The sequence below is a fragment of the Triticum urartu genome, chromosome 2, assembly GCF_003073215.2.
Source record: "Triticum urartu cultivar G1812 chromosome 2, Tu2.1, whole genome shotgun sequence".
NCBI lineage: Eukaryota > Viridiplantae > Streptophyta > Magnoliopsida > Poales > Poaceae > Triticum > Triticum urartu.
The window spans coordinates 19,858,758-19,883,796 of NC_053023.1; the positions used below are offsets into that span (position 1 = coordinate 19,858,758).

Genomic DNA, 25,039 nt, shown 5'->3' on the forward strand with positions numbered 1-25,039 from the left:
GCATATTGTTTTAATCTCTATGTTGCTTGAAACCACAATATGTAGTACTAAACGAGGCTGAAGCTGCAGCACTAGCAGAAGGGTTGAAACCATGCACTGTCTGTAGGATGCACCTCAGTCAGTCTGATTGTTTGGTGTTGATTGAAGCAATGCAGCAGAACGATGGACATTCTACGGTAGCAGCGTCAATTCTAGATGATTGTCGGTTACTTCAGTTTGATTTCGGAAGGTCGTCTTAGAGCATTGTAGTCGTGATACTAACTTAGTTGCTCATGTGCTAGCGCAAAAGAATGTTTTGTTGGACTCACCTCAGGATTGTATTCGTGAACTTTTACCGGACGATGTAAGCGCTGTTTAATTTTTAATAAAACTAGTCATGATGACCTTTTCAAAAAAACGAGGCTTAAATTATAATGTTAATGAAATGAATGACGAATCACATATGTGAGCTCTGAACACTAGGCTACTCCGTGTGTTTGAGCAGTTATTAATGGTGATGAATGATCCTCTGCAGCACGACGGTCCTGGCTTGCCGGATGTCCCGGCTACATTTGTCCGCCTGCTGGCCGAGGTCATCCACGCTCTTCATGAACGCCTCCAGCTTCCTCTTCACCTCCTCCACCGCCAACCTCAGGGCACCCTCGTCGCGCTCCGCCAGCTCTGCGCAGCCCACCATGGAGCCGATCTGGACCTCGAGCCGGCCAACGAGCGCGCGTATGCTGTCCAGGTCCTCGATGGCCACGAACGTGCCGACCTGCATTGCGCTCACCACGTCCTTGTGCCCCCGGAGCGCGTCCCGGTACCGCTTCATCATCGCGTCCACCCACTTCCCGGCGGAGCCCACGGGCAGCGACGCCGCGGCGGCCAGCGCGGCCGCGACGGGCGGAGCGGCGATGGCCGCGGCCACCACCGAGCAGACGAGGATCGCCGCAAAGGTGGTCGCGAAGACGACGCCGGCCACGCGGCGCCATACGCGGAGCGACCGGAGGCGACCGTCCAGCCTCCGCTTCTGCCGCCGCAGCCTGTCCAGCATGCCCAGCTGCTGCCGGTACGCCGCCTGGAACGCGGCGAAGAACTCGTCCGTGAACGGCTCGCCGGCCGCCTCCTTGAACCTCCGCAGCGCGCCGAGGGCGCGCGCTGGCCGGACGGCCGGATCCTGGACCTGGAGCGCGAGGTGCAGGACGAGCTGCGAGTCGCGGGCGCGGCGGAGGGCCTTGTCGAGCGCGGCGAGGAAGTCGAGGGTGTGGAGGCTGGCGTCGAAGTAGTCCTCCACGAGCGCGAACAGCTCGGGGCACCCCCACACGTCGTGCTTGCTGGCGAGGACGACGCGGACCACCTCCTGGTTCATGTCCACCAGGCAGCCGGTGACCTCGCGGAGGGAGCCCAGGGACATGGACCGCACCTCCACCCCGGACGCCGCCGCCGACACGGCGAGGCTCGCGCGCCGCCGCAGCGCCGCGTCGAAGCTCCGCAGCTCCGGGTCCGCGCTGCACGCCGCCTCGTACGACCCCAGCTCATGCCCCTCCTCCCCCGTCGCCCGCGCGCTCTTTAGCCGCCGGGGCCTCATTATGCCGTGACGGTTCCCCATGGCTGGCCGGCGAACCCAGAAATCAAGAAGAGAAGAAACAGAGCTTGGAGCCTACTGTGACCGTGATGCTCTGAAAGAATTGCGCGCTCACGATTGATAAACTTATAGTCGTGGAATGTGGCACGGTGGATGACTTGTACGCATGAGGAAGCTATGTAGGGTGGTGGGGGCGGCAATGGCGACCGGAGGAAGCAACCCAACGCAAGGAGCGGCCGACGTGTGTGCAAAAATTGTAGAGGTGGATGCGCATGCTTGCTTCTCTCTCGTCTTGCATTGCAGCACGGGAGTGACCGACTACGACTAGGATAGGAGAGGCAAAAGGTTGCTGCCAGAGCCAGATCTCTTGTTTGAGGAGGAACGCGCTTAATTAGGTGGCATATGGTTTTCACTTTCGGGCGAATTTGATCGAAAATTGGGAAATTTCATTTATTTCCGTACATTCTTAATAATTGTTTTTCAGTTAAAATATTTCGGCAATTGTTTTTCTGCGGGGATATTTCAGTAATTTTTGTGGTACACAAAAGTGTAAATTACATTTTGAATTTCCAAAATATCTGGTTATGCCTCAATCAAAATCAAATTTAAATTATTTCAGTGAAATTCAATAATGATTTTAGCTGTAGCTAAAATATTTCTGAAACTGAACTTGTCGGCTATACATGTTTAGAACTCACTACTGTACTCAGAGGGTTATACATCTCCTTGAGGCCATTGGGACGGTATTTCTGTATTCATTGATGCACTTAAAACGGCACATAAACATGACAGTAAGAACAATGCTGCCATAAGACTATTTTGTTTTGCTACAGGAACTCTACATTGTTTTGACCGGTCTAGGGGACCTATTGCCTTCTGAACGAAGCTATATGTGGTGCAAGCACTGTTACGCGTCATTGGCCAAGCTACAGCTACACATGCTGCCCATGTGTGTTGTCTGCACCGTCGTTCGCAACTTCGCATGGTTACCATTGCCAACTTTTGTGTAGATTAGGCGCAAGTATGGCCCAAGTCTTCCACATTGCTAGGAACCTAGTCACTACGTACACAACATCATTTCACTCTCTAGACAAAGCAGGCCATGATAGCACACAAACGCACGTTGGATTTGCCCTTGAGATCGACCAGTCAAGAAGAAAAAGAGTACGCATGCAGAACCGGCACATGGTCCATGCTTGTGGAAGGGGGCATATGCTTTGTGCAAACGATGTGTCTTGGAACCACCATGTTGCTTTCCACCAAGCACAGTTGCTTGATCAAACACAGTTGCTTGCAAGTGTGAGCAATGCATGTCACAGCTGTGGCACCTTGTTGCCACAAACAAAAAGGAAAGGTGGCATGCACCTTTTCCCTGCGTTTGAATGGTTACCTGATCTAGGTAGGTCGGTGCTGGTTGTGGTCATTACCAGCTGCACGGTCAATTAAGATCCACAAACCGCTCGCTTTTCGTTCCACCAAGATTGTTTGTTTTCATGTGTTTCGTTTGCTTAGTTTCATTAAATTTGTAGTAGCTTTTGCCGGATATGTGCAATCTGTGAACGAGGGAGCGATCACTTAAAAGCTTTTGCATCATCGCATACGGCGTTAGTTTCTAGGGTGCATGTGCTTCGAGGCTCCGATTTGATTATTGGTTCGACCTACTAAATATAGGTTATATTTAATTAAAACTATCATCAGTACAATCTTCAATTTTAGTCGGTTCATGGAGCCCCTTTTCAAAATAAATAATTAAATAAACAGCCCCCACTAACCACTCAGTCCGTTAATGAAACAAAACCGACTCCACGAATCTCGGTGACGATTGCATAGGTTAGAGCGGTGTGAGCGGATCAGGATAGGACACTCTGGCCGTACCCGGGCTAAGGTAGTAGTGTCATAGACCTCGACACATTGTGTTCAACTTCTGCTTGGAGCGCCGGGGCTAGAGTAGGATGCTAATGTTGGAGCTGAAGCAGGGCGAGGATGAACTACCCCATGAGAACTTTGGGGCTTCGCACCACACTTCACAAACCCCGTGCCTTCAGGAACTAGCTAACGATCAAGATTAGTTTTGTGATATAAACATCTTGAAATAGAGTTTCTCCCCATTTTATAAATAAAGCAACCAACATATCCATACAACAAGTTCAAGTGTCGTACCGAAAATAGAGAGAGGAAAAAAGACCACCAAATGGCCAGTAGCTCAAATGCTCTCTAGCGAAGCAAGGCGATGTGTGATGGCAACGATCACGTTCATCATGTGGCCAACCCTATCGTCGTCCCGCTATCTAGAGAGCAGGTATCAGTGATACATAGATGAGAGTACGGGGCAACAAAAAATATATTATCTTCATCCCAAATTTTTGTCTTAAATTTGTTTAGATACAAATGTATCTAACATTAAAACGTGACTAAATACATCAGTATATAGACAAATCTAAGACAGTAATTTTGGAACAGAGGGAGTAGTTGGTGGTGTTTAGGATGACCTTATATGGAAGGTTGGTTCTCGGAGACCAACAAAATAGGCACATCGACTCACAGAGCGCGATTCTAGTCTTAGGTTAAGAAATTGCCAGGAGATATTGGATTATGATTGCAGGCCGTAAGGAACTCCCCAAGGTCGATTGTCCCGATAACCACTGCAGTTTGTCCCGCATACAATGCTAAAATTTCTACTCGCTCCCTCCGATCCAAAATAATGTCGCAGGTTTAGTATCAAAGGGAGTATCAGTTACTAGGGTCCTAATAAAACAAATTTGAGTCCAATTTTTGTTTCAACCTTGCAAACTTAAAGTGTGAAAAATGAAATATTCCTTTAAGCAATGCATCTATAAGAGATTTTCCAAAGATGATGATACCAAATTACAATGCGAACAAATTTGGGCAACATCTTTCTGGCGATGTTAAATAGTCAACATGAGCATTCATACCCGGAAAAATTGTAATTTGAGCAAGTGTCTTATGACAAACTAATAATGAGATTCGTAGACATTATGTTACAAATGTAGCAGTGCAAATGCATGGGTGGTTTCGCTGGTTAATTTAAACCGACGAAGGAACTGCATGCATGGTCACTTGACGAGAGCATAGACGGAGATCACCAAGACAGACGCCGTGCATTTGGCAGCGAGAAGCATGAGCAACGCGGCCGCGGAGGCACGCACGAAGAACATGTCCAAGTCTCGGCGGAGCCTTTCGAAGTCCGGGTTAGCCTTCGTCAAGCTGTCCGGATACAGCTCGTCGATGTAGCGATCCGCATCGGTGCTGAACCAGTAGCTTGCCCCCGCTGCCGTCGCAAAAGCTATAATAAAAATCTGCGAGGAAATTCATGGATCAACTTAACATATACTACTCCTTTTGATCCAAATTGATTGACGCTCCTTTAGTACAACTACTATATATATATATACACGCCGATCCTTTAATTACCACGTCGGCACATACGAGGAACAGCGCCACATTCGTCGTCCCTCCGATCACTCTCTTCCTCTTAGCAATGGCGACGGCCGTGAGCGGTGCCTGCATGAGGCTGTACGCACATCCAATGGCAGCGATAGCCACGACATACCTGTAATAGACAAAAGTGTTGTTTCTTGTTTGTCATACACTACAAGTATGATATAAAATTATTCATTTTTATATTTCTTTAAAAAAAGATGAAACGGCATGTGTTTTAAATAGCGGGCTATGTCAAATAGCGGCGATCCTTCAAATCAGATATAGCGGGGCTAGGAGACTATAACCGACTGTTAGAGGACTATGTACATGAGTATCATTTAGCGGCACCCTACTTAAAAAACTATAGCAAGGATATAGTAGAGCCATGGCCGGCTATTTAAGCAATCGTTGAGTATGCTAAACACAACATATACTACTGTAGGGCATACACATACGCATGCATGCTCACGGTGGCTCGATCGCTCATTCACCTGTAGGTGTAGATGTCCTTGAACTTTAAGACGAAGCGGCCGCCCTCAAAGAGATCGCTGCGGACGTCGACTTTGTCGGTGACGATGAGGGCGAGCGACCCGGCCAGGAGGAGCATGGCCACCAGCCGGAGAGCCAGGATGACGGACGGCAGGACGATCTTGGAGAATGCCATGGTAGCGGTAGTGGTAGCCACCTCCGCAGGACGACGTGCGCTATATATAGCTATATATACATAGCTGCCTGCACTGCCAGTGGATCATCGGCTGGGGACTTGGGGTTAACGACACATTTTGGCCTTCTAATTCAAGGCACCCTGTCGATCGTCGTTTCTCGGAGCCGGAAGGCGGTTTGGGATTTACGCCGGATGTACTACACACCAGGCTACTTTGATCCCGCCTCGCAAGCTAGACGACGAGTACGGATGTACAGCATGCGTGAGCATAATGTCTAGATCTTGGGAATATTCTTCTTTTAAGGATGTGGACGGAGGACTCAAATGACAATGAGGAAGGACGTTAGCTGGAGCTCTTCCCACTTTAACGCTTTTGTACTAGCTTTCTCATTTCATTTACGGACCAAAGAGAGCTTAATTACGAGGTGCACTTCTAGACGATTCTACAAGAGTGTGCAAATTCTGGTTGATTGTACCACACCTTTCTTCTGATTGATTGCTTGTGAAAGTCATAATTGTTTAAGATGCTTGCGAAAAAATTATAGCATTAGAAATACCTTTCTAATATGAATTCAACGATATGCTTTTGTGGCATGCATATCGCACTTGTTGACAGTCAAATTAAAATTTTAAAGATACATTAACATTTTGAGGAGTTTTTGAACACTTACAAAAAATACACGAACAATTTTTGTAGAAGTGTAAGAATAATTTATCTATTTTATATGCGTGAGTTTTTTCAACACACAATATTTCTTAGTTATTTATTACTTAATTGATTAGACATGTAGGGAAAGACCGCATACAAAAGACTCAAAGTGATCAGACTCTTCTTCAGACCTAGCGCAAGCGGAAGCTCCGTGCATCTGCTGTCATTTATTTATTACTAAATTGATTATATATGAATATTTTTATGAAATAATTAATTTATGGTCAAATTTGAATTTTGGGATGTGTGCACACCTTATCCACTGAAATGAGGGGGGGGGGGGGGGGGGGGGGTGTGGAGTATATGCTTATGTGTACTCTTTTGTTTCAGAATTTTTTGAAGTTTTGAAAATGTATTTTCCATAAAAGAAATAAATAAAGGGCTCTATAAAGCTCGGCCACCAAATGCACTTTCTGGTCGAAGACTTCCCTACCTATATATAGTTCTATGCAACACCATTTCACTCTGTCTCCATAGACCAAGGAAACCACACAAAACAAGCTGAATTTGCCCTTCAGTACGCAAAACCGGTACATGATCCATGCTTGTGAAAGGAAGGGGGCATATGCAAGCAAACAATGGCGACTGAACACGATGCTTTCCAGCAAGCTGGTTTGAGCAAACACACTATTATCTATTGCTTGCGTCTGTGAGCAATGTCACAGCTGTGGCACCATGCTGCCACAAACAAAAAGGAATGGCGGCATGTACCTTGTTTTCCTGAGTTGAACAATTGCCCGATGCAAGTAAGCTTGTACTGACTGTCACTGTTTAGCCAGATCGTCAATAAAGAAATATAGATGATGGAAAAGCTGCATTATCAGTTTCAGAATCCGCTGGCTTTTCGTTCCACCAGTTTTTTTTACAGCAAGCAGCCTTTATTCCTCAGATAATAGCCATATCATTTGCAAGATAATGAGTAATAAAGTCAGGGATCATAGAGTCCCAAAAGTTACAAGATTTATCACGAAATTAACTCTTAGCTAAATCATTCGTCACCTCATTTGCTTCACAGAAGTAGTGCATATATGAGACTTTCATGAAATCCATTGCAAGCTACTTGCAGACGAGAACTATAGCAACATCTGAACCCACATAAGCACCAGGTTGCTGCCTCCACCACAAAGTTACAGTCTGATTCAATAAGCAAATTGTTGCAACAAATCTTTGCTGTGAGGAACAGTCCGTTTCTAATTGTAGTCATGTCAGCAGAATCAACACTGCCAACGTAAGGTAGGAACTATATCGCCGCTGAAATGAAATTCCCGCGTCCACCACGGGCTGCAGCTCCCATTGCGCCCGAAAGAGTTTCATCCTGGAAGGTTGCGTCAATATTGATCTTGAGATCATCATTACTCAGATTCTTCCACATGTGATCATGGTTTCTGATAGGGTGTTTAGGCATAAGCTCTAGTAAAATTTGTAGAAAGGACCTTGATTTAAACTGCATCTCTATTAGGTGTCTGGATAGGCTCCCCTTTCATGAATTGCCAGCATTGCTGTTGGAACTCGCCCACAGGATCGATCACATCACAGTACGACGAACACGCGCACAAAAAACTTTTATAGCCAAGGGCTCTTGTCGTACCCTTTGTTTCTCCTCTTTTTATTTTCTGTTTTCTTGACGGTGTTACAAAAACTCATGCACGTCTCATGTATATATAATCGAAAACACTAACGCCCACACGTGTGGGCGTCTGGCAACTCGTCCACACGCAAGGATCCTCGTCCAACCAATTCTGCACGAATCTTGACGCGTTCTAGCAGTTTTTGTGTGCCACGTAGGACTAAGCTGGTGTGTGGGCATTTATCCGGTCGCCCACACGTCCTTTTTCACCACACGGGGGGCTGGTGTGTGGGTGTTTAGCAATTCACCCACACACCAGTTTTCACGCACGCAAAGGGGGCTGGTGTGTGGGCGTTTATCACTTCACCCACACACCCGTCTCCTCGCCGACACCCAAAGCTGGCAGTTATCATGTGTTTCTGCAGGGTACATGGCAACTGCCCTAGCTTTACTTGTAAGTAGATGGAAACTCTCTTTTACCCGAGTTGCCATGTGTTTTTGCATGGTACATGGCAACTGCCCTAGCGTGCACGTAAGCAGATGCCAACTCTTTCTCTTTACATGGCAACTGCCCTAGCGTGCTTGTGAGCACACGGCAACTCTCTCTTTTACCCGGACATGTTTTTTTGCCATACCTTTTTTTAGTGCTACACGGCAACTGCCTAGTGTTATTGGGTGGCAACTCCTAAAGTTTTGAAATCATGGCAACTGCAGTAGACTAGACCATACATGGCAACTGCAGTTGAGCAACCATGACAACTGTAGTTGTCCGACATGGCAACCGAAGTTCAGCGACATGGCAACTACAGTTAAACGAACATGGACGAGGGTCTGGACCATGGAAACTGCGGGACGCGCGGTGACTGTCACGCGGGGCGTGTGGGACCACGGGGTACGAGGCCTGACGTATGGGGCGTGTGGGCGTTATCTATTTTACCCACACGCATGCGTGTGAGAGGGATCGGGAGAGAAAAAAAGAGGTGTGTGGACATTACTTGTTTTGCCCACACATAGGTGTGTGGGCTGTTCCTCTTATACACCACACAAAATATGTGGGCAGACCCCCTAACACCCACACGTGTGGCATTTATCGGCGTCCTATATAATACATGAGCAGCACCGACCCAATGCCTAACCTATAGGTGCTAGGACTCCTAGTTCTACTTAGACTAGAACACAGCCTAACCAATCTATGGCCAAGTGATAATCCTAGTCGGACTCATACAGCCAACTCCAATGCTACTACAACACGTAGAGCTAGCTAAAACAATATCAAACACCACGTAGACTCCCTACTATTACTAATCAAGATCACTCTAACATTCTCTCTCTAATCTTGACACACTTTGTCTTCTATACTTCTCTGGACTTGGCTCATTGATGATCATCCCTTGTCGACTCATCTGCTCGCACCACGACAAGTCAAATTGCCGGCTAGATTGTTGCTAACATTCTCTCCCCAATTTTGACTTGGCGAATTTACGGACCACCTCAAATATGCCTTGGACTACCCAGCCTTGCTAGTAACCTGTGGAAAACACCACCCGTTGACCTTGACCATCCACCCTAGCGAGATACATGCAGACTCCTTGTGGATCACACCATCCTGTGGACTACACCGCCACTCCAGCCTATGTAGAGACATGGCCTCATTGAAGAGACTCACATTCACTGGTTTACTGCCCCCACATAGTTGAACTTGATCCTCTCGTCGAGACACATAGACGACCTAGATGCGCTTCATCTTCAACGCCTCATCACAGAGACGAGCACTTGGACATGACGACGACTAACACGATGACGACCAACTGACCGACCGACCGACCGTGCTAACCCGCACAACTCCTTGACTCCAACTCCCGGATGACGATCTTGACGACTTTCCGGCACCGCATCACCGCACCACCGCTCCCGTCAACGATCTCCATCCATCGCCTTGCCAACAACAGCCCGCCGTCTCCCTCCATGTCGCTCCGCCAAACGACAATCTCCCGATCCTCCTCGTCGATGCACCACCAAGCGACCATATCGCTCGCTCTTCCTCATCGCTGCACCACCCAGCGACCATATCGCCCGCCCCGAGGCGCTAGCAGGTCGCCACCCCGGGGCAAGCACGACTTCAAATCAACCTTGCTCTGATACCAATTGTTGAAACTTGCCCACAAGATCAATCACATCACAGTACGACGAACACGCGCACAAAAAACTTCTATAGCCAAGGGCTCTTGTCGTGCCCTTTGTTTCTCCTCTTTTCATTTTCTGTTTTCTCGACGGTGTTACAAAAACTCACGCACGTCTCATGTATATATAATACATGAGCAGCACCGACCCAATGCCTAACCTATACGTGCTAGGACTCCTAGTTCTACTTAGACTAGAACACAGCCTAACCAATCTACGGCCAAGTGATAATCCTAGTCGGACTCATACAGCCAACTCCAATGCTACTACAACACGTAGAGCTAGCTAAAACAATATCAAACACCACGTAGACTCCCTGCTATTACTAATCAAGATCACTCTAACATTCTCTCCCTAATCTTGACACACTTTGTCTTCTATACTTCTCTGGACTTGGCTCATTGATGATCATCCCTTGTCGACTCATCTGCTCGCACCACGACAAGTCAAATTGCCGGCTAGATTGTTGCTAACATTCTCTCCCCAATTTTGACTTGACGAATTTACGGACCACCTCAAATATGCCTTGGACTACCCAGCCTTGCTAGTAACCTGTGGAAAACACCACCCGGTGACCTTGACCATCCACCCTAGCGAGATACATGTAGACTCCTTGTAGATCACACCATCCTGTGGACTACACCGCCCACTCCAGCCTATGTAGAGACATGGCCTCATTGAAGAGACTCACATTCACTGGTTTACCGCCCCCACATAGTTGAACTTGATCCTCTCGTCGAGACACATAGACGACCTAGATGCGCTTCATCTTCAACGCCTCATCACAGAGACGAGCACTTGGACATGACGACGACTGACACGACAACGACCAACTGACCGACCGACCGACCGTGCTAACCCACACAACTCCTTGACTCCAACTCCCGGATGACGATCTTGACGACTTTCCGGCACCGCTCCCGTCAACTATCTCCATCCATCGCCTTGCCAACAACAACCCGCTGTCTCCCTCCATGTCGCTCTGCCGAACGACAATCTCCCAATCCTCCTCGTCGCTGCACCACCCAGCGACCATATCGCGCGCTCTTCCTCATTGTTGCACCACCCAGCGACCATATCGCCCGCCCCGAGGCGCTAGCAGGTCGCCACCTCGGGGCAAGCACGACTTCAAATCAACCTTGCTCTGATACCAATTGTTGAAACTCGCCCACAGGATCGATCACATCACAGTACGACGAACACACGCACAAAAAACTTCTATAGCCAAGGGCTCTTGTCGTGCCCTTTGTTTCTCCTCTTTTTATTTTCTGTTTTCTCGACGGTGTTACAAAAACTCACGCACGTCTCATGTATATATAATACATGAGCAGCACCGACCCAATGCCTAACCTATATGTGCTAGGACTCCTAGTTCTACTTAGACTAGAACACAGCCTAACCAATCTACGGCCAAGTGATAATCCTAGTCGGACTCATACAGCCAACTCCAATGCTACTACAACACGTAGAGCTAGCTAAAACAATATCAAACACCACGTAGACTCCCTGCTATTACTAATCAAGATCACTCTAAAATTCTCTCCCTAATCTTGACACACTTTGTCTTCTATACTTCTCTGGACTTGGCTCATTGATGATCATCCCTTGTCGACTCATCTGCTCGCACCACGACAAGTCAAATTGCTGGCTAGATTGTTGCCAACATTCTCTCCCCAATTTTGACTTGGCGAATTTACGGACCACCTCAAATATGCCTTGGACTACCCAGCCTTGCTAGTAACCTGTGGAAAACACCACCCGGTGAACTTGACCACCACCCTAGCGAGATACATGCAGACTCCTTGTGGATCACACCACCCTGTGGACTACACCGCCCACTCCAGCCTCATGTAGAGACATGGCCTCATTGAAGAGACTCACCTTCACTGGTTTACCGCCCCCACATAGTTGAACTTTATCCTCTCGTCGAGAAACATAGACGACCTAGATGTGCTTAATCTTCAACGCCTCCTCACAGAGACGAGCACTTGGACATGACGACGACTGACACGACGACGACCAACTAACCGACCGACCGTGCTAACCCACACAACTCCTTGACTCCAACTCCTGGATGACGATCTTGACGACTTTCCGGCACCGCATCACCGCACCACCGCTCCCGTCAACGATCTCCATCCGTCACCTTGCCGACGACAGCCAGCCGTCTCCCTCCATGTCGCTCCGCCAAACGACAATCTCCCGATCCTCCTCGTCGCTGCACCACCCAGTGACCATATCGCCCGCTCTTCCTCGTCGCTGCACCACCCAGCGACCATATCGCCCGCCCCGAGGTGTGATACGTCTCCGTCGTATCTACTTTTCCAAACACTTTTGCCCTTGTTTTGGACTCTAACTTTTATGATTTGAATGGAACTAATCCGGACTGATGCTGTTTTCAGCAGAATTGCCATGGTGTTGTTTTATGTGCAGAAAACAAATACTCTCGGAATGTCCTGAAACTCCACGGAACATCTTAGAAAAAACAATAAAAAATCCTCGCCAAAGATGAAGACCAGGGGGCCCACACCCTTCTCATGAGGGTGGGGGACGCCCCCCCTAGGGCACGCCCCCCTACCTCATGGGCCCCTAGAAACCCTCCGACGCCAACTCCAACTCTATATATTTGCTTTCGAAGAGAAAAAATGAGAGAGAAGAAATCATCGCGTTTTACGATACGGAGCCGCCGCCAAGCCCTAAAACCTCCCGGGAGGGCTGATCTGGAGTCCGTTCGGGGCTCCGGAGAGGGGGATTCATCGCCGTCGTCATCATCAACCATCCTCCATCACCAATTTCATGATGCTCACCGCCGTGCGTGAGTAATTCCATCGTAGGTTTGTTGGACGGTGATGGGTTGGATGAGATATATCATGTAATTGAGTTAGTTTTGTTAGGGTTTGATCCCTAGTATCCATTATGTTCTGAGATTGATGTTGCTATGACTTTGCTATGCTTAATGCTTGTCACTAGGGCCCGAGTGCCATGATTTCAGATTTGAACCTATTATGTTTTCATGAATATATGTGAGTTCTTGATCCTATCTTGCAAGTCTATAGTCACCTACTATGTGTTATGATCCGACAACCCCGAAGTGACAATAATCGGGACCACTCCCGGTGATGACCATAGTTTGAGGAGTTCATGTATTCACTATGTGCTAATGCTTTGTTCCGGTTCTCTATTAAAAGGAGGCCTTAATATCCCTTAGTTTCCAATAGGACCCCGCTGCCACGGGAGGGTAGGACAAAAGATGTCATGCAAGTTCTTTTCCATAAGCATGTATGACTATATATGGAATACATGCCTACATTACATTGATGAATTGGAGCTAGTTCTGTGTCACCCTATTTTATGACTGTTACATGATGAACCGCATCCGGCATAATTATCCATCACTGATCCGGTGCCTACGAGTTTTCCATATACTGGTTCTCGCTTATTTACTTTTCCGCTGCTACTGTTACAATCACTACAAAATACCAAACACATTACTTTTGATGTCTTTACTTTTGTTGCTGCTACCACCACTATCATATTACTTTGCTACTAAACACTTTGCTGCAGATACTAAGTTTCCATGTGTGGTTGAATTGACAACTCAGCTGCTAATACTTGAGAATATTCTTTGGCTCCCCTTGTGTCGAATCAATAAATTTGGGTTGAATACTCTACCCTCGAAAACTGTTGCGATCCCCTATACTTGTGGGTTATCAAGACTAATTTCTAGCGCCGTTGCCGGGGAGCATAGCTCTATTCTTTGAGTCACTTGGGATTTATATCTGCTGGACACTATGAAGAACTTGAGAGATCCAAAAACCAAGATCTATCCCTCAACTACGAGGGGAGGTAAGGAACTGCCATCTAGCTCTGCACTTGATTCACCTTTTGTTATGAGTAAGTTTGCGACACCTACACCTGCTTCTGCTATTCGTTCTGATATGTCGCATGTTATTGATGATGCCACTTCTGCTATGCATGATACTTATGATGAAACTGCTTCTATGCCTGATACTACTGTGCCCCTTAGTGAATTTCTTGATGAACAAATTGCTAGGGCTAGAGAAAAAGAAATTATTGAAACTGAATACGATGATGATAGTGATGATGAAAATATGTCAGTTATTCCTAAGGGCTATCTTTTTGATATGGAATCTTCTGCCACTATTTTAGCTTGCAAAGATAGATATGAGCTTAAGAGGTTATTAATTAAATGGAACAAAGAATCACTTAGAGATAAAATGAAACCCGACCCTGCTTTTGCTACTTCACCTATATGTGTTCCTGATAAGGATTGTGAATTCTCTGTTGATCCTGATATAATTACTTTGGTTGAATCTGATCCGTTTTATGGCTATGAATCTGGAACTGTTGTGGCACATCTTACTAAGTCAAATGATATAGCTGCCCTGTTCACTAATGATGAGAGATCGCGTTACTTTTGTATACTCAAAATATTTCCGTTCTCATTAAAGGGTGATGCTAAGATATGGTTTAATTCTCTTGATCCTGGTTGTGTGCATAGTCCCCAGGATATGATTTATTACTTCTCTGCTAAATATTTCCCTGCTCATAAGAAACAAGCTGCTTTGAGGGAAATATACAATTTCATGCAAATTAAAGAAGAGAGTCTCCCACAAGCTTGGGGGAGGCTTCTCAAGTTGCTTAACGCTTTGCCTGATCATCCTCTTAAGAAACCTGAAATACTTGATATCTTTTATAATGGACTAACCGATGCTTCTAGAGATTACATGGATAGTTGTGCTGGTTCTCTTTTCAGGGAAAGAACACCGGAGCTGAAGTCCTATTGAACAATATGTTGACAAATGAAAATAATTGGGCACCTCCCGAGCCAGCTCCTGAGTCAACTCCCGCTCCAATTACTAAGCCTATTCTTAAACCAACTCCGAAGAAGAGAGGTGTTCTATTCCTCAGTCCCGAAGATATGCAAGAGGCAAAGAAATCTATGAAAGATAAATGTATTAAAGCTGAAGATGTTAAGAATTTACCTCCTATTGAAGAAATACATGGTCTTAATATACCGCCTGTTGAAGAAACATATGATCTTAATTCTTTATTTATTGAAGAACCTCCTGATACCGATATCTCGACACAGGTAGTAAAGGTATATTCTCTCTATAGGTATGATAAAGCTGAAGTCCCTCCTACTAAAATTGCTAGTCAGTGCTTGGATGAGTTTGATAACTTTATGTTTAAGCAAGACGACTTCAATGCTTATTTTGGTAGACAATTAAAAGAAAATGCTTACATGATTAGACGCTTGGGTGATTATATGGCTAATATTAAAGGTGAACTTAAACTTGTTAGCAAACATGTTTCCATGGTTACCACTCAAGTAGAACAAGTACTTAAGGCTCAAAAAGAAGTTCTTGATGAAATGAATAGTAAGAAAAATGATTATGTTGTTAGAGTGGCTACTAGAACTGGTAGAATGACTAAGGAACCTTTGTATCATGAAGGCCACCCTAAGAGAATCGAGCAAGATTCTCAAAGAAATAAGATTGGTGTTCCTAGTTCTTCTAAAAAGAAGAAGAAGAAAAATGATAGAACTGTGCAAACTTCTAGTGAACCTATTGCCGAACCACCTAATAATCCAAATGATATTTCTATGTCTGATGCTGAAACACAATCTGGTAATGAACATGAACCTAATGAAAATATTAATAATGATGTTCATGATGATGCTCAACCTAGTAATGATAATGATGTAGAAATTGAACCTGCTATTGATCTTGATAACCCACAATCAAAGAATCAACGTTATGATAAAAGAGACTTTGTTGCTAGAAAACATGGTAAAGAAAAGGAACCTTGGGTTCAGAAACCCATGCCTTTTCCTCCGAAACCATCCAAGAAAAAGGATGATGAGGATTTTGAGCGCCTTGCTGAAATGATTAGGCCTATCTTTTTGCGTATGAGATTAACTGATGTGCTCAAAACAAATCCTTATGCTAAATATATGAAGGATATCATTACTAATAAAAGAAAGATACCGGAAGCTAAAATGTCCACCATGCTTGCTAATTATACTTTTAAGGGTGGAATACCAAAGAAACTTGGAGACCCTGGAGTACCTACTATACCTTGCTCCATTAAAAGAAATTATATTAAAACTGCTTTATGTGATCTTGGAGCCGGTGTCAGTGTTATGCCTCTCTCTTTATATCGTAGACTTGACTTGAATAAGTTGACACCTACTGAAATATCTTTGCAAATGGCTGATAAATCAACTGCTATACCTGTCGGTATTTGTGAGGATGTGCCTGTTGTGGTTGTAAACGTTACTATTTTAACGGACTTTGTTATACTTGATATTCCCGAGGATGATAGTATGTCTATTATTCTTGGAAGATCTTTTCTTTATACTGCAGGGGCTGTTATTGATTGCAACAAAGGCAATGTCACTTTTCATGTTAATGGTAATGAGCATATGGTACACTTTCCGATGAAACAACCTCAAGTTCATAGTATCAACTCTATTGAAAAAATTCCATCGATTATATTTGGAGGTTTTGAATTTCCTCTACCAACTGTCAAGAAGAAATATGATATACTTATTATTGGGGATGTGCATATCCCCGTTGAGGTAACCTAGTGTTATTCGAAATTTCTCCAGTTTCATGATTATCGGAATGAGTTTGTTAACAAGACTTGATCAACCTTGTTAGTGGATTCTTTTTGATGAGCATGAGATGGATGAAACTAGAAGCACAACCTTCTGTACCCTCTCTATACTTTCTGTTATTTATATTAAATAAAGTAAAAATAGTATTTTCTGTCTGTTTCCTGACTTATTCGTGCAATATAAAAATATCCCGAAAATAAAAGTTCTCAGAATGACATGCCAATTTAATATGATTTTTTTGGGAATATTTGAGGATTTACTGTGCAAAAATTACCGCAGGAGGAGCTGCCACCTGGCCACGAGGGTGGTGGGCGCCCCCCTAGGGCGCGCCCCCTGCCTCGTGGGCCCACGGTGGCCCTCCTCCACTTATCCCAGCACCCATCTTCTTCCTCTATCTCACACAAACCCGAAAAACCAACTCAAGCACGAGTTCCAACCACTTTTGCTGCGATTTTCGATCTCCTTGCTCAAAGCACCTCTCGCAAAACTGCTTGGGGAGATTGTTCCCTGGTATGTGACTCCTCCATTGGTCCAATTAGTTTTTGTTCTAGTGCTTTATTCTTTGCAAATTTTTGCTGCATAGGTGACCATGTTCTTGAGCTTGCATGTCAAATTTATATGGTTCTAAGTAGTTCTAATGCTTGATATAGGCTCTAGGATCTTGTAGGAGTAGTTGCTATCAATATTATTGAAGTTGGTTCACTTTTGTTTGAAGTTACTAAAAATTTCAGAATTTTTCAGAGAAAAACAATATGCTTAGAAAGATGTTCCAAGGTGGTTCCTCTAAGAAGCAAGGACCCAGGATTCCTATGCGCGATGCTGACGAGGATCCACCAAGAGACGCTCCAGTACGGCCTTGCGAATGGCCGTCAAAAAATTTGATGGACCGTGCGGGAATTAAAGAAGAATTCAAAGCATATTTGCGCAATGCCGGTCTTGAGGATTTTGAGGCTAACAAAGGCCCCGGTATCATGATCTCACAAGTTCATTTGTGAGGAGGTTTGAGTATTCATCTTCGCGTAATTCTCCTTCAGTCATGTTTGATCTTTATGACAAATCTTATACCATGGACTTAGAGGATTTCACTTCTGCTTGCAAACTTCCATCATGGGGTAGTGTTAGAGATCCCCCCTAAATCTGAATTTAGAAACTTTCTTGCTAGTATAACTGTGGGGGAATATAGAGATATAACGCAGGCTACCATAGGGAGCATTCACTTTCCTGCTATACATTATTTTGCTCTCTTCATCGGTAGATGCATAAATGCTAAGGATGAAGCATGTCACATGTGTGTCCCTGATCTCAGCATTCTTAGGAGTGCTGTGTTAGGAGACCAATCTTATCATATGGGAGCCATTGTAGCTCGTAGGTTGCATCATAATAGACATAATGGAGATTTCTTTGGAGGAATTTATGCAACCCGCTTAGCTCATTTTCTTGAGATAGACATTCGTGAGGGTGATACGGAGTTGCCTCCTGCATATTTAGATTATGACTCTATGGCTTCGCATCAGTTTGTCGAGAGGCCTGAATCACCTCTCTTATATCGTTTAATTTTTGATAAACGACGTGTTTTCCGTATTACTCTCCCTGCTCCTGCCTTCTTTGATTCACAGACAAAAGGAATATATGTTATTACCAGAGAGGAGGCAGAAGAGTACGAGAGGAGAGCGGAGGCAGCTTGACTCCACGCTGCAGCTCAGCAGGCGATAACCACTGCACATCAGTATGATCCCAACTATTCTTCGTCGCAGTACGACCCCAGTTACACCTATGGGTATCCGCCAGGCTATCCCTGGCAATAGACCAACTTAGGCCAAAAGCCTAAGCTTGGGGGAGTACGTATTTCTCACCGACATTACATTTATGTTCACACACACTCATTACTAGATGGCGGTGCTCATATTTTTTCACTGTAATATCCATGCTAGTTTATTTTCTTTTTCCTGCTTTCTTCTTGTGTGTTTGTTAAACCTTAAGAAAAAAATAGTAGTAGTTTATTTTTCTGCTGTAGTAGTAATAATTAAAAAGAAAACTCAAAAATATTTCCCGTTCTTCTTTTGCTTGTTGGGAGCTTTCCCGTGTAAATAGTTTTAATTCTTTTCTTTTTCTTTGGGGGTCAGTAGGAGAAGACCATAATTAAATTGTTGAAGTGGCTCTTATATGCATTATTGTTCAATTAACCCAGAGCCCATATTGCCTTGTCTTCTCCTGATTATTGAATGCTCACAGATTCCAGCTTAGTCCAATGCACGTACACTCTTATTACTATTCACACCGTTCGGTCGTGCGAGTGAAAGGCAATTATGATGATATATGATGGGCTGACTAAGATGAGAAAAGCTGGTATGAACTCGACCTCTTTTGTTTTTGTAAATATGATGTGTCCCTCGTTCTTGATTCAGCTTATTATGAATAAACATGTTTGCAATGACAATTAGAGATCATAGTTGCTTGTGCCATGCTTGATTAGCTATGAGTTATAATGGTTTACCTTATGTGCCAACATGCTATTGAGATGATTATGATGTGGTATGATGGGGTGGTATCCTCCATTGAATGATTTAAGTGACTTGACTTGGCACATGTTCACGCATGTAGTTGAAACAAAATCAACATAGCCTTCACGATATTTATGTTCATGGTGGATTATATCCTACTCATGCTTGCATCCAATGTTTATTAATTTTAATGCATGTACATGGCTGTTGTCGCTCTCTAGTTGGTCGCTTCCCAGTCTTTTGCTAGCCTTCACTTGTACTAAGCGGGAATACTGCTTGTGCATCCAATACCTTAAACCCCAAAGTTATTCCAGATGAGTCCACTATACCTTCCTATATGCGGTATCTACCAGTCGTTCCAAGTAAATTTGTATGTGCCAAACTCTAAACCTTCAAATAATCATTCTGTTTTGTATGCTCGAATAGCTCATGTATCAACCAAGGTTGTCCTTATCTTCTGTGTTAGGCGGGTTATTCTCAAGAGGGGTGGACTCCACTCCTCACTCACGAGAAAATGGTGTTGGGGAACGTAGTAATTTCAAAAAAAATTCCTACGCACACGCAAGATCATGGTGATGCATAGCAACGAGAGGGGAGAGTGTGATCTACGTACCCTTGTAGATCGACAACGGAAGCGTTTGGTTGATGTAGTCGTACGTCTCCACGGCCCGACCGGTCAAGCACCGAAACTACGGCACCTCTGAGTTCTAGCACACGTTCAGCTCGATGACGATCCCCGGACTCCGATCCAGCAAAGTGTCGGGGAAGAGTTCCGTCAGCACGACGGCGTGGTGACGATCTTGATGTACTACCATCGCAGGGATTCGCCTAAGCACCGCTACAATATTATCAAGGATTATGGTGGAAGGGGGCACCGCACACGGGTAAGAATATGATCACGTGGATCAACTTGTGTCTCTAGGGGTGCCCCTGCCTCCGTATATAATGGTTCAAGAGGGGGAGGCCGGCCGGCCATCATAGGGCGCGCCAGGAGGAGTCCTACTCCCTCCGAGAGTAGGACTCCCCCCCCAATCCTAGTTGGAATAGGATTCGCGAGGTGGGAACAGAGAGAGAGAGAAGGAGGGGGGCGCCGGCCCCCTCTCTCCTTGTCCTATTCGTACTAGGGGGGAGGGGCGCGCGGCCCAGCCCTGGCCGCCTCTCCTCTTCTTCCACTAAGGCCCATTAAGGCCCATGTACCTCCCGGGGGGTTCCGGTAACCTCCCGGTTTTCCGGTAAAATCCCGATTTCACCCGGAACACTTCCGATATCCAAATATAGGCTTCCAATATATCAATCTTTATGTCTCGACCATTTCGAGACTCCTCGTCATGTCCGTGATCACATCCGGGACTCCGAACAAACTTTGGTACATCAAAATTCATAAACTCATAATACAACTATCATCGTAACCTTAAGCGTGCGGACCCTATGGGTTCGAGAACAATGTAGACATGACCGAGACACGTCTCCGGTCAATAACCAATAGCGGAACCTGGATGCTCATATTGGTTCCTACATATTCTACGAAGATCTTTTATCGGTCAGACCGCATAACAACATACGTTGTTCCCTTTGTCATCGGTATGTTACTTGCCCGAGATTCGATCGTCGGTATCCAATACCTAGTTCAATCTCGTTACCGGCAAGTCTCTTTACTCGTTCCGTAATACATCATCCCGCAACTAACTCATTACTTGCAATGCTTGCAAGGCTTAAGTGATGTGCATTACCGAGAGGGCCCAGAGATACCTCTCCGACGATCGGAGTGACAAATCCTAATCTCAAAATACGTCAACCCGACATGTACCTTTGGAGACACCTGTAGAGCACCTTTATAATCACCCGGTTACGTTGTGACGTTTGGTAGCACACAAAGTGTTCCTCCGGCACACGGGATCAGTTACATAATCTCATAGTCATAGGAACATGTATAAGTCATGAAGAAAGCAATAGCAACATACTAAACGATCGGGTGCTAAGCTAATGGAATGGGTCATGTCAATCAGATCATTCAACTAATGATGTGATCCCGTTAATCAAATGACAACTCCTTTGTCCATGGTTAGGAAACATAACCATCTTTGATTAACGAGCTAGTCAAGTAGAGGCATACTAGTGACACTCTGTTTGTCTATGTATTCACACATGTATTATGTTTCCGGTTAATACAATTCTAGCATGAATAATAAACTTTTATCATGATATAAGGAAATAAATAATAACTTTATTATTGCCTATAGGGCATATTTCCTTCAGTCTCCCACTTGCACTAGAGTCAATAATCTAGATTACACAGTAATGATTCTAACACCCATGGAGCCTTGGTGCTGATCATGTTTTGCTCGTGGAAGAGGCTTAGTCAACGGGCCTTCTATATTCAGATCCGTATGTATCTTGCAAATCTCTATGTCTCCCACCTGGACTAGATCCCGGATGGAATTGAAGCGTCTCTTGATGTGTTTGGTTCTCTTGTGAAATCTGGATTCCTTTGCCAAGGCAATTGCACCAGTATTGTCACAAAAGATTTTCATTGGACCCGATGCACTAGGTATGACACCTAGATCGGATATGAACTCCTTCATCCAGACTCCTTCGTTTGCTGCTTCCGAAGCAGCTATGTACTCCGCTTCACATGTAGATCCCGCCACGACGCTTTGTTTAGAACTGCACCAACTGACAGCTCCACCGTTTAATGTAAACACGTATCCGGTTTGCGATTTAGAATTGTCCGGATCAGTGTCAAAGCTTGCATCAACGTAACCGTTTACGATGAGCTCTTTGTCACCTCCATATACGAGAAACATATCCTTAGTCCTTTTCAGGTATTTCAGGATGTTCTTGACCGCTGTCTAGTGATCCACTCCTGGATTACTTTGGTACCTCCCTGCTAGACTTATAGCAAGGCACACATCAGGTCTGGTACACAGCATTGCATACATGATAGAGCCTATGGCTGAAGCATAGGGAACATCTTTCATTTTCTCTCTATCTTCTGCAGTGGTCGGGCATTGAGTCTGACTCAACTTCACACCTTGTAACACAGGCAAGAACCCTTTCTTTGCTTGATCCGTTTTGAACTTCTTCAAAATCTTGTCAAGGTATGTGCTTTGTGAAAGTCCAATTAAGCGTCTTGATCTATCTCTATAGATCTTTATGCCTAATATGTAAGCAGCTTTACCGAGGTCTTTCATTGAAAAACTTTTATTCAAGTATCCCTTTATGCTATCCAGAAATTCTATATCATTTCCAATCAGTAATATGTCATCCACATATAATATCAGAAATGCTACAGAGCTCCCACTCACTTTCTTGTAAATACAGGCTTCTCCGAAAGTCTGTATAAAACCAAATGCTTTGATGACACTATCAAAGCGTTTATTCCAACTCCGAGAGGCTTGCACCAGTCCATAAATGGATCGCTGGATCTTGCACACTTTGTTAGTTCCCTTTGGATCGACAAAACCTTCCGGTTGCATCATATACAACTCTTCTTCCAGAAATCCATTCAGGAATGCAGTTTTGACATCCATCTGCCAAATTTCATAATCATAAAATGCGGCAATTGCTAACATGATTCGGACAGACTTAAGCATCGCTACGGGTGAGAAGGTCTCATCGTAGTCAACCCCTTGAACTTGTCGAAAACCTTTTGCGACAAGTCGAGCTTTGTAGACAGTAATATTACCGTCAGCGTCAGTCTTCTTCTTGAAGATCCATTTATTCTCAATTGCTTGCCGATCAACGGGCAAGTCAACCAAAGTCCATACTTTGTTCTCATACATGGATCCCATCTCAGATTTCATGGCTTCAAGCCATTTTACGGAATCTGGGCTCACCATCGCTTCTTCATAGTTCGTAGGTTCATCATGATCTAGTAGCATGATTTTCATAAGAGGATTACCGTACCACTCTGGCGCGGATCTTACTCTGGTTGATCTACGAGGTTCAGTAGTATCTTGTTCTGAAGTTTCATGATCATTATCATTAGCTTCCTCACTAATTGGTGTAGGTGTCACAGAAACAGGTTTCTGTGATGTACTACTTCCCAATAAGGGAGCAGGTACAGTTACCTCGTCAAGTTCTACTTTCCTCCCACTCACTTCTTTTGAGAGAAACTCCTTCTCTAGAAAGGATCCATTCTTAGCAACGAATGTCTTGCCTTCGGATCAGTGATAGAAGGTGTACCCAACACTCTCCTTTGGGTATCCTATGAAGACACATTTCTCCGATTTGGGTTCGAGCTTATCAGGTTGAAGCTTTTTCACATAAGCATCGCCGCCCCAAACTTTAAGAAACGACAACTTTGGTTTCTTGCCAAACCATAGTTCATAAGGCATCATCTCAACGGATTTTGATGGTGCCCTATTTAACGTGAATGCGGCCGTCTCTAAAGCATAACCCCAAAACGATAGCGGTAAATCAGTAAGAGACATCATAGATCGCACCATATCTAGTAAAGTATGATTACAGCGTTCGGACACACCATTACGCTGTGGTGTTCCGGGTGGCGTGAGTTGCGAAACTATTCCGCATTGTTTCAAATGTACACCAAACTCGTAACTCAAATATTCTCCTCCACGATCAGATCATAGAAACTTTATTTTCTTGTTACGATGATTTTCAACTTCACTCTGAAATTCTTTGAACTTTTCAAATGTTTCAGACTTATGTTTCATTAAGTAGATATACCCATATCTGCTTAAGTCATCTGTGAAGGTGAGAAAATAACGATATCCGCCGCAAGCCTCAATATTCATCGGACCACATACATCTGTATGTATGATTTCCAACAAATCTGTTGCTCTCTCCATAGTACCGGAGAACGGTGTTTTAGTCATCTTGCCCATGAGGCACGGTTCGCAAGTACCAAGTGATTCATAATCAAGTGGTTCCAAAAGTCCATCAGTATGGAGTTTCTTCATGCGCTTTATACCGATATGACCTAAACGGCAGTGCCAAAAATAAGTTGCACTATCATTATCAACTCTGCATCTTTTGGCTTCAACATTATGAATATGTGTGTTACTACTATCGAGATTCATCAAAAATAGACCACTCTTCAAAGGTGCATGACCATAAAAGATATTACTCATATAAATAGAACAACCATTATTCTCTGATTTAAATGAATAACCGTCTTGCATTAAACAAGATCCGGATATAATGTTCATGCTCAACGCTGGCACCAAATAACAATTATTTAGGTCTAATACTAATCCCGAAGGTAGATGTAGAGGTAGCGTGCCGACCGCGATCACATCGACTTTGGAACCATTTCCTACGCGCATCGTCACCTCGTCCTTTGCCAGTGTTCGCTTAATCCGTAGTCCCTGTTTCGAGTTGCAAATATTAGCAACAGAACCAGTATCAAATACCCAGGTGCTACTGCGAGCTCTAGTAAGGTACACATCAATAACATGTATATCACATATACCTTTGTTCACCTTGCCATCCTTCTTATCCGCCAAATACTTGGGGCAGTTCCGCTTCTAGTGACCAGTCTGCTTGCAGTAGAAGCACTCAGTTTCAGGCTTAGGTCCAGACTTGGGTTTCTTCTCTTGAGCAGCAACTTGCTTGCTGTTCTTCTTGAAGTTCCCCTTCTTCTTCCCTTTGCCCTTTTTCTTGAAACTAGTGGTCTTGTTGACCATCAACACTTGATGCTCCTTTTTGATTTCTACCTCCGCAGCTTTCAGCATTGCGAAGAGCTCGGGAATAGTCTTATTCATCCCTTGCATATTATAGTTCATCACGAAGCTCTTGTAGCTTGGT

At 44.7% G+C, this 25,039-nt stretch overlaps 1 protein-coding gene across 1 annotated transcript; it reads right to left on the reverse strand.

Annotated features, from left to right (window-relative positions):
* Positions 1–344: 344 nt before the first annotated feature.
* On the reverse strand, positions 345–1,819 carry LOC125540730 (putative UPF0496 protein 5). Its single transcript, XM_048704307.1, has one exon. It carries the CDS (start codon positions 1,586–1,588, stop codon positions 488–490), a length of 1,101 nt encoding a protein of 366 aa, XP_048560264.1. The 5' UTR covers positions 1,589–1,819; the 3' UTR covers positions 345–487.
* Positions 1,820–25,039: the final 23,220 nt, after the last annotated feature.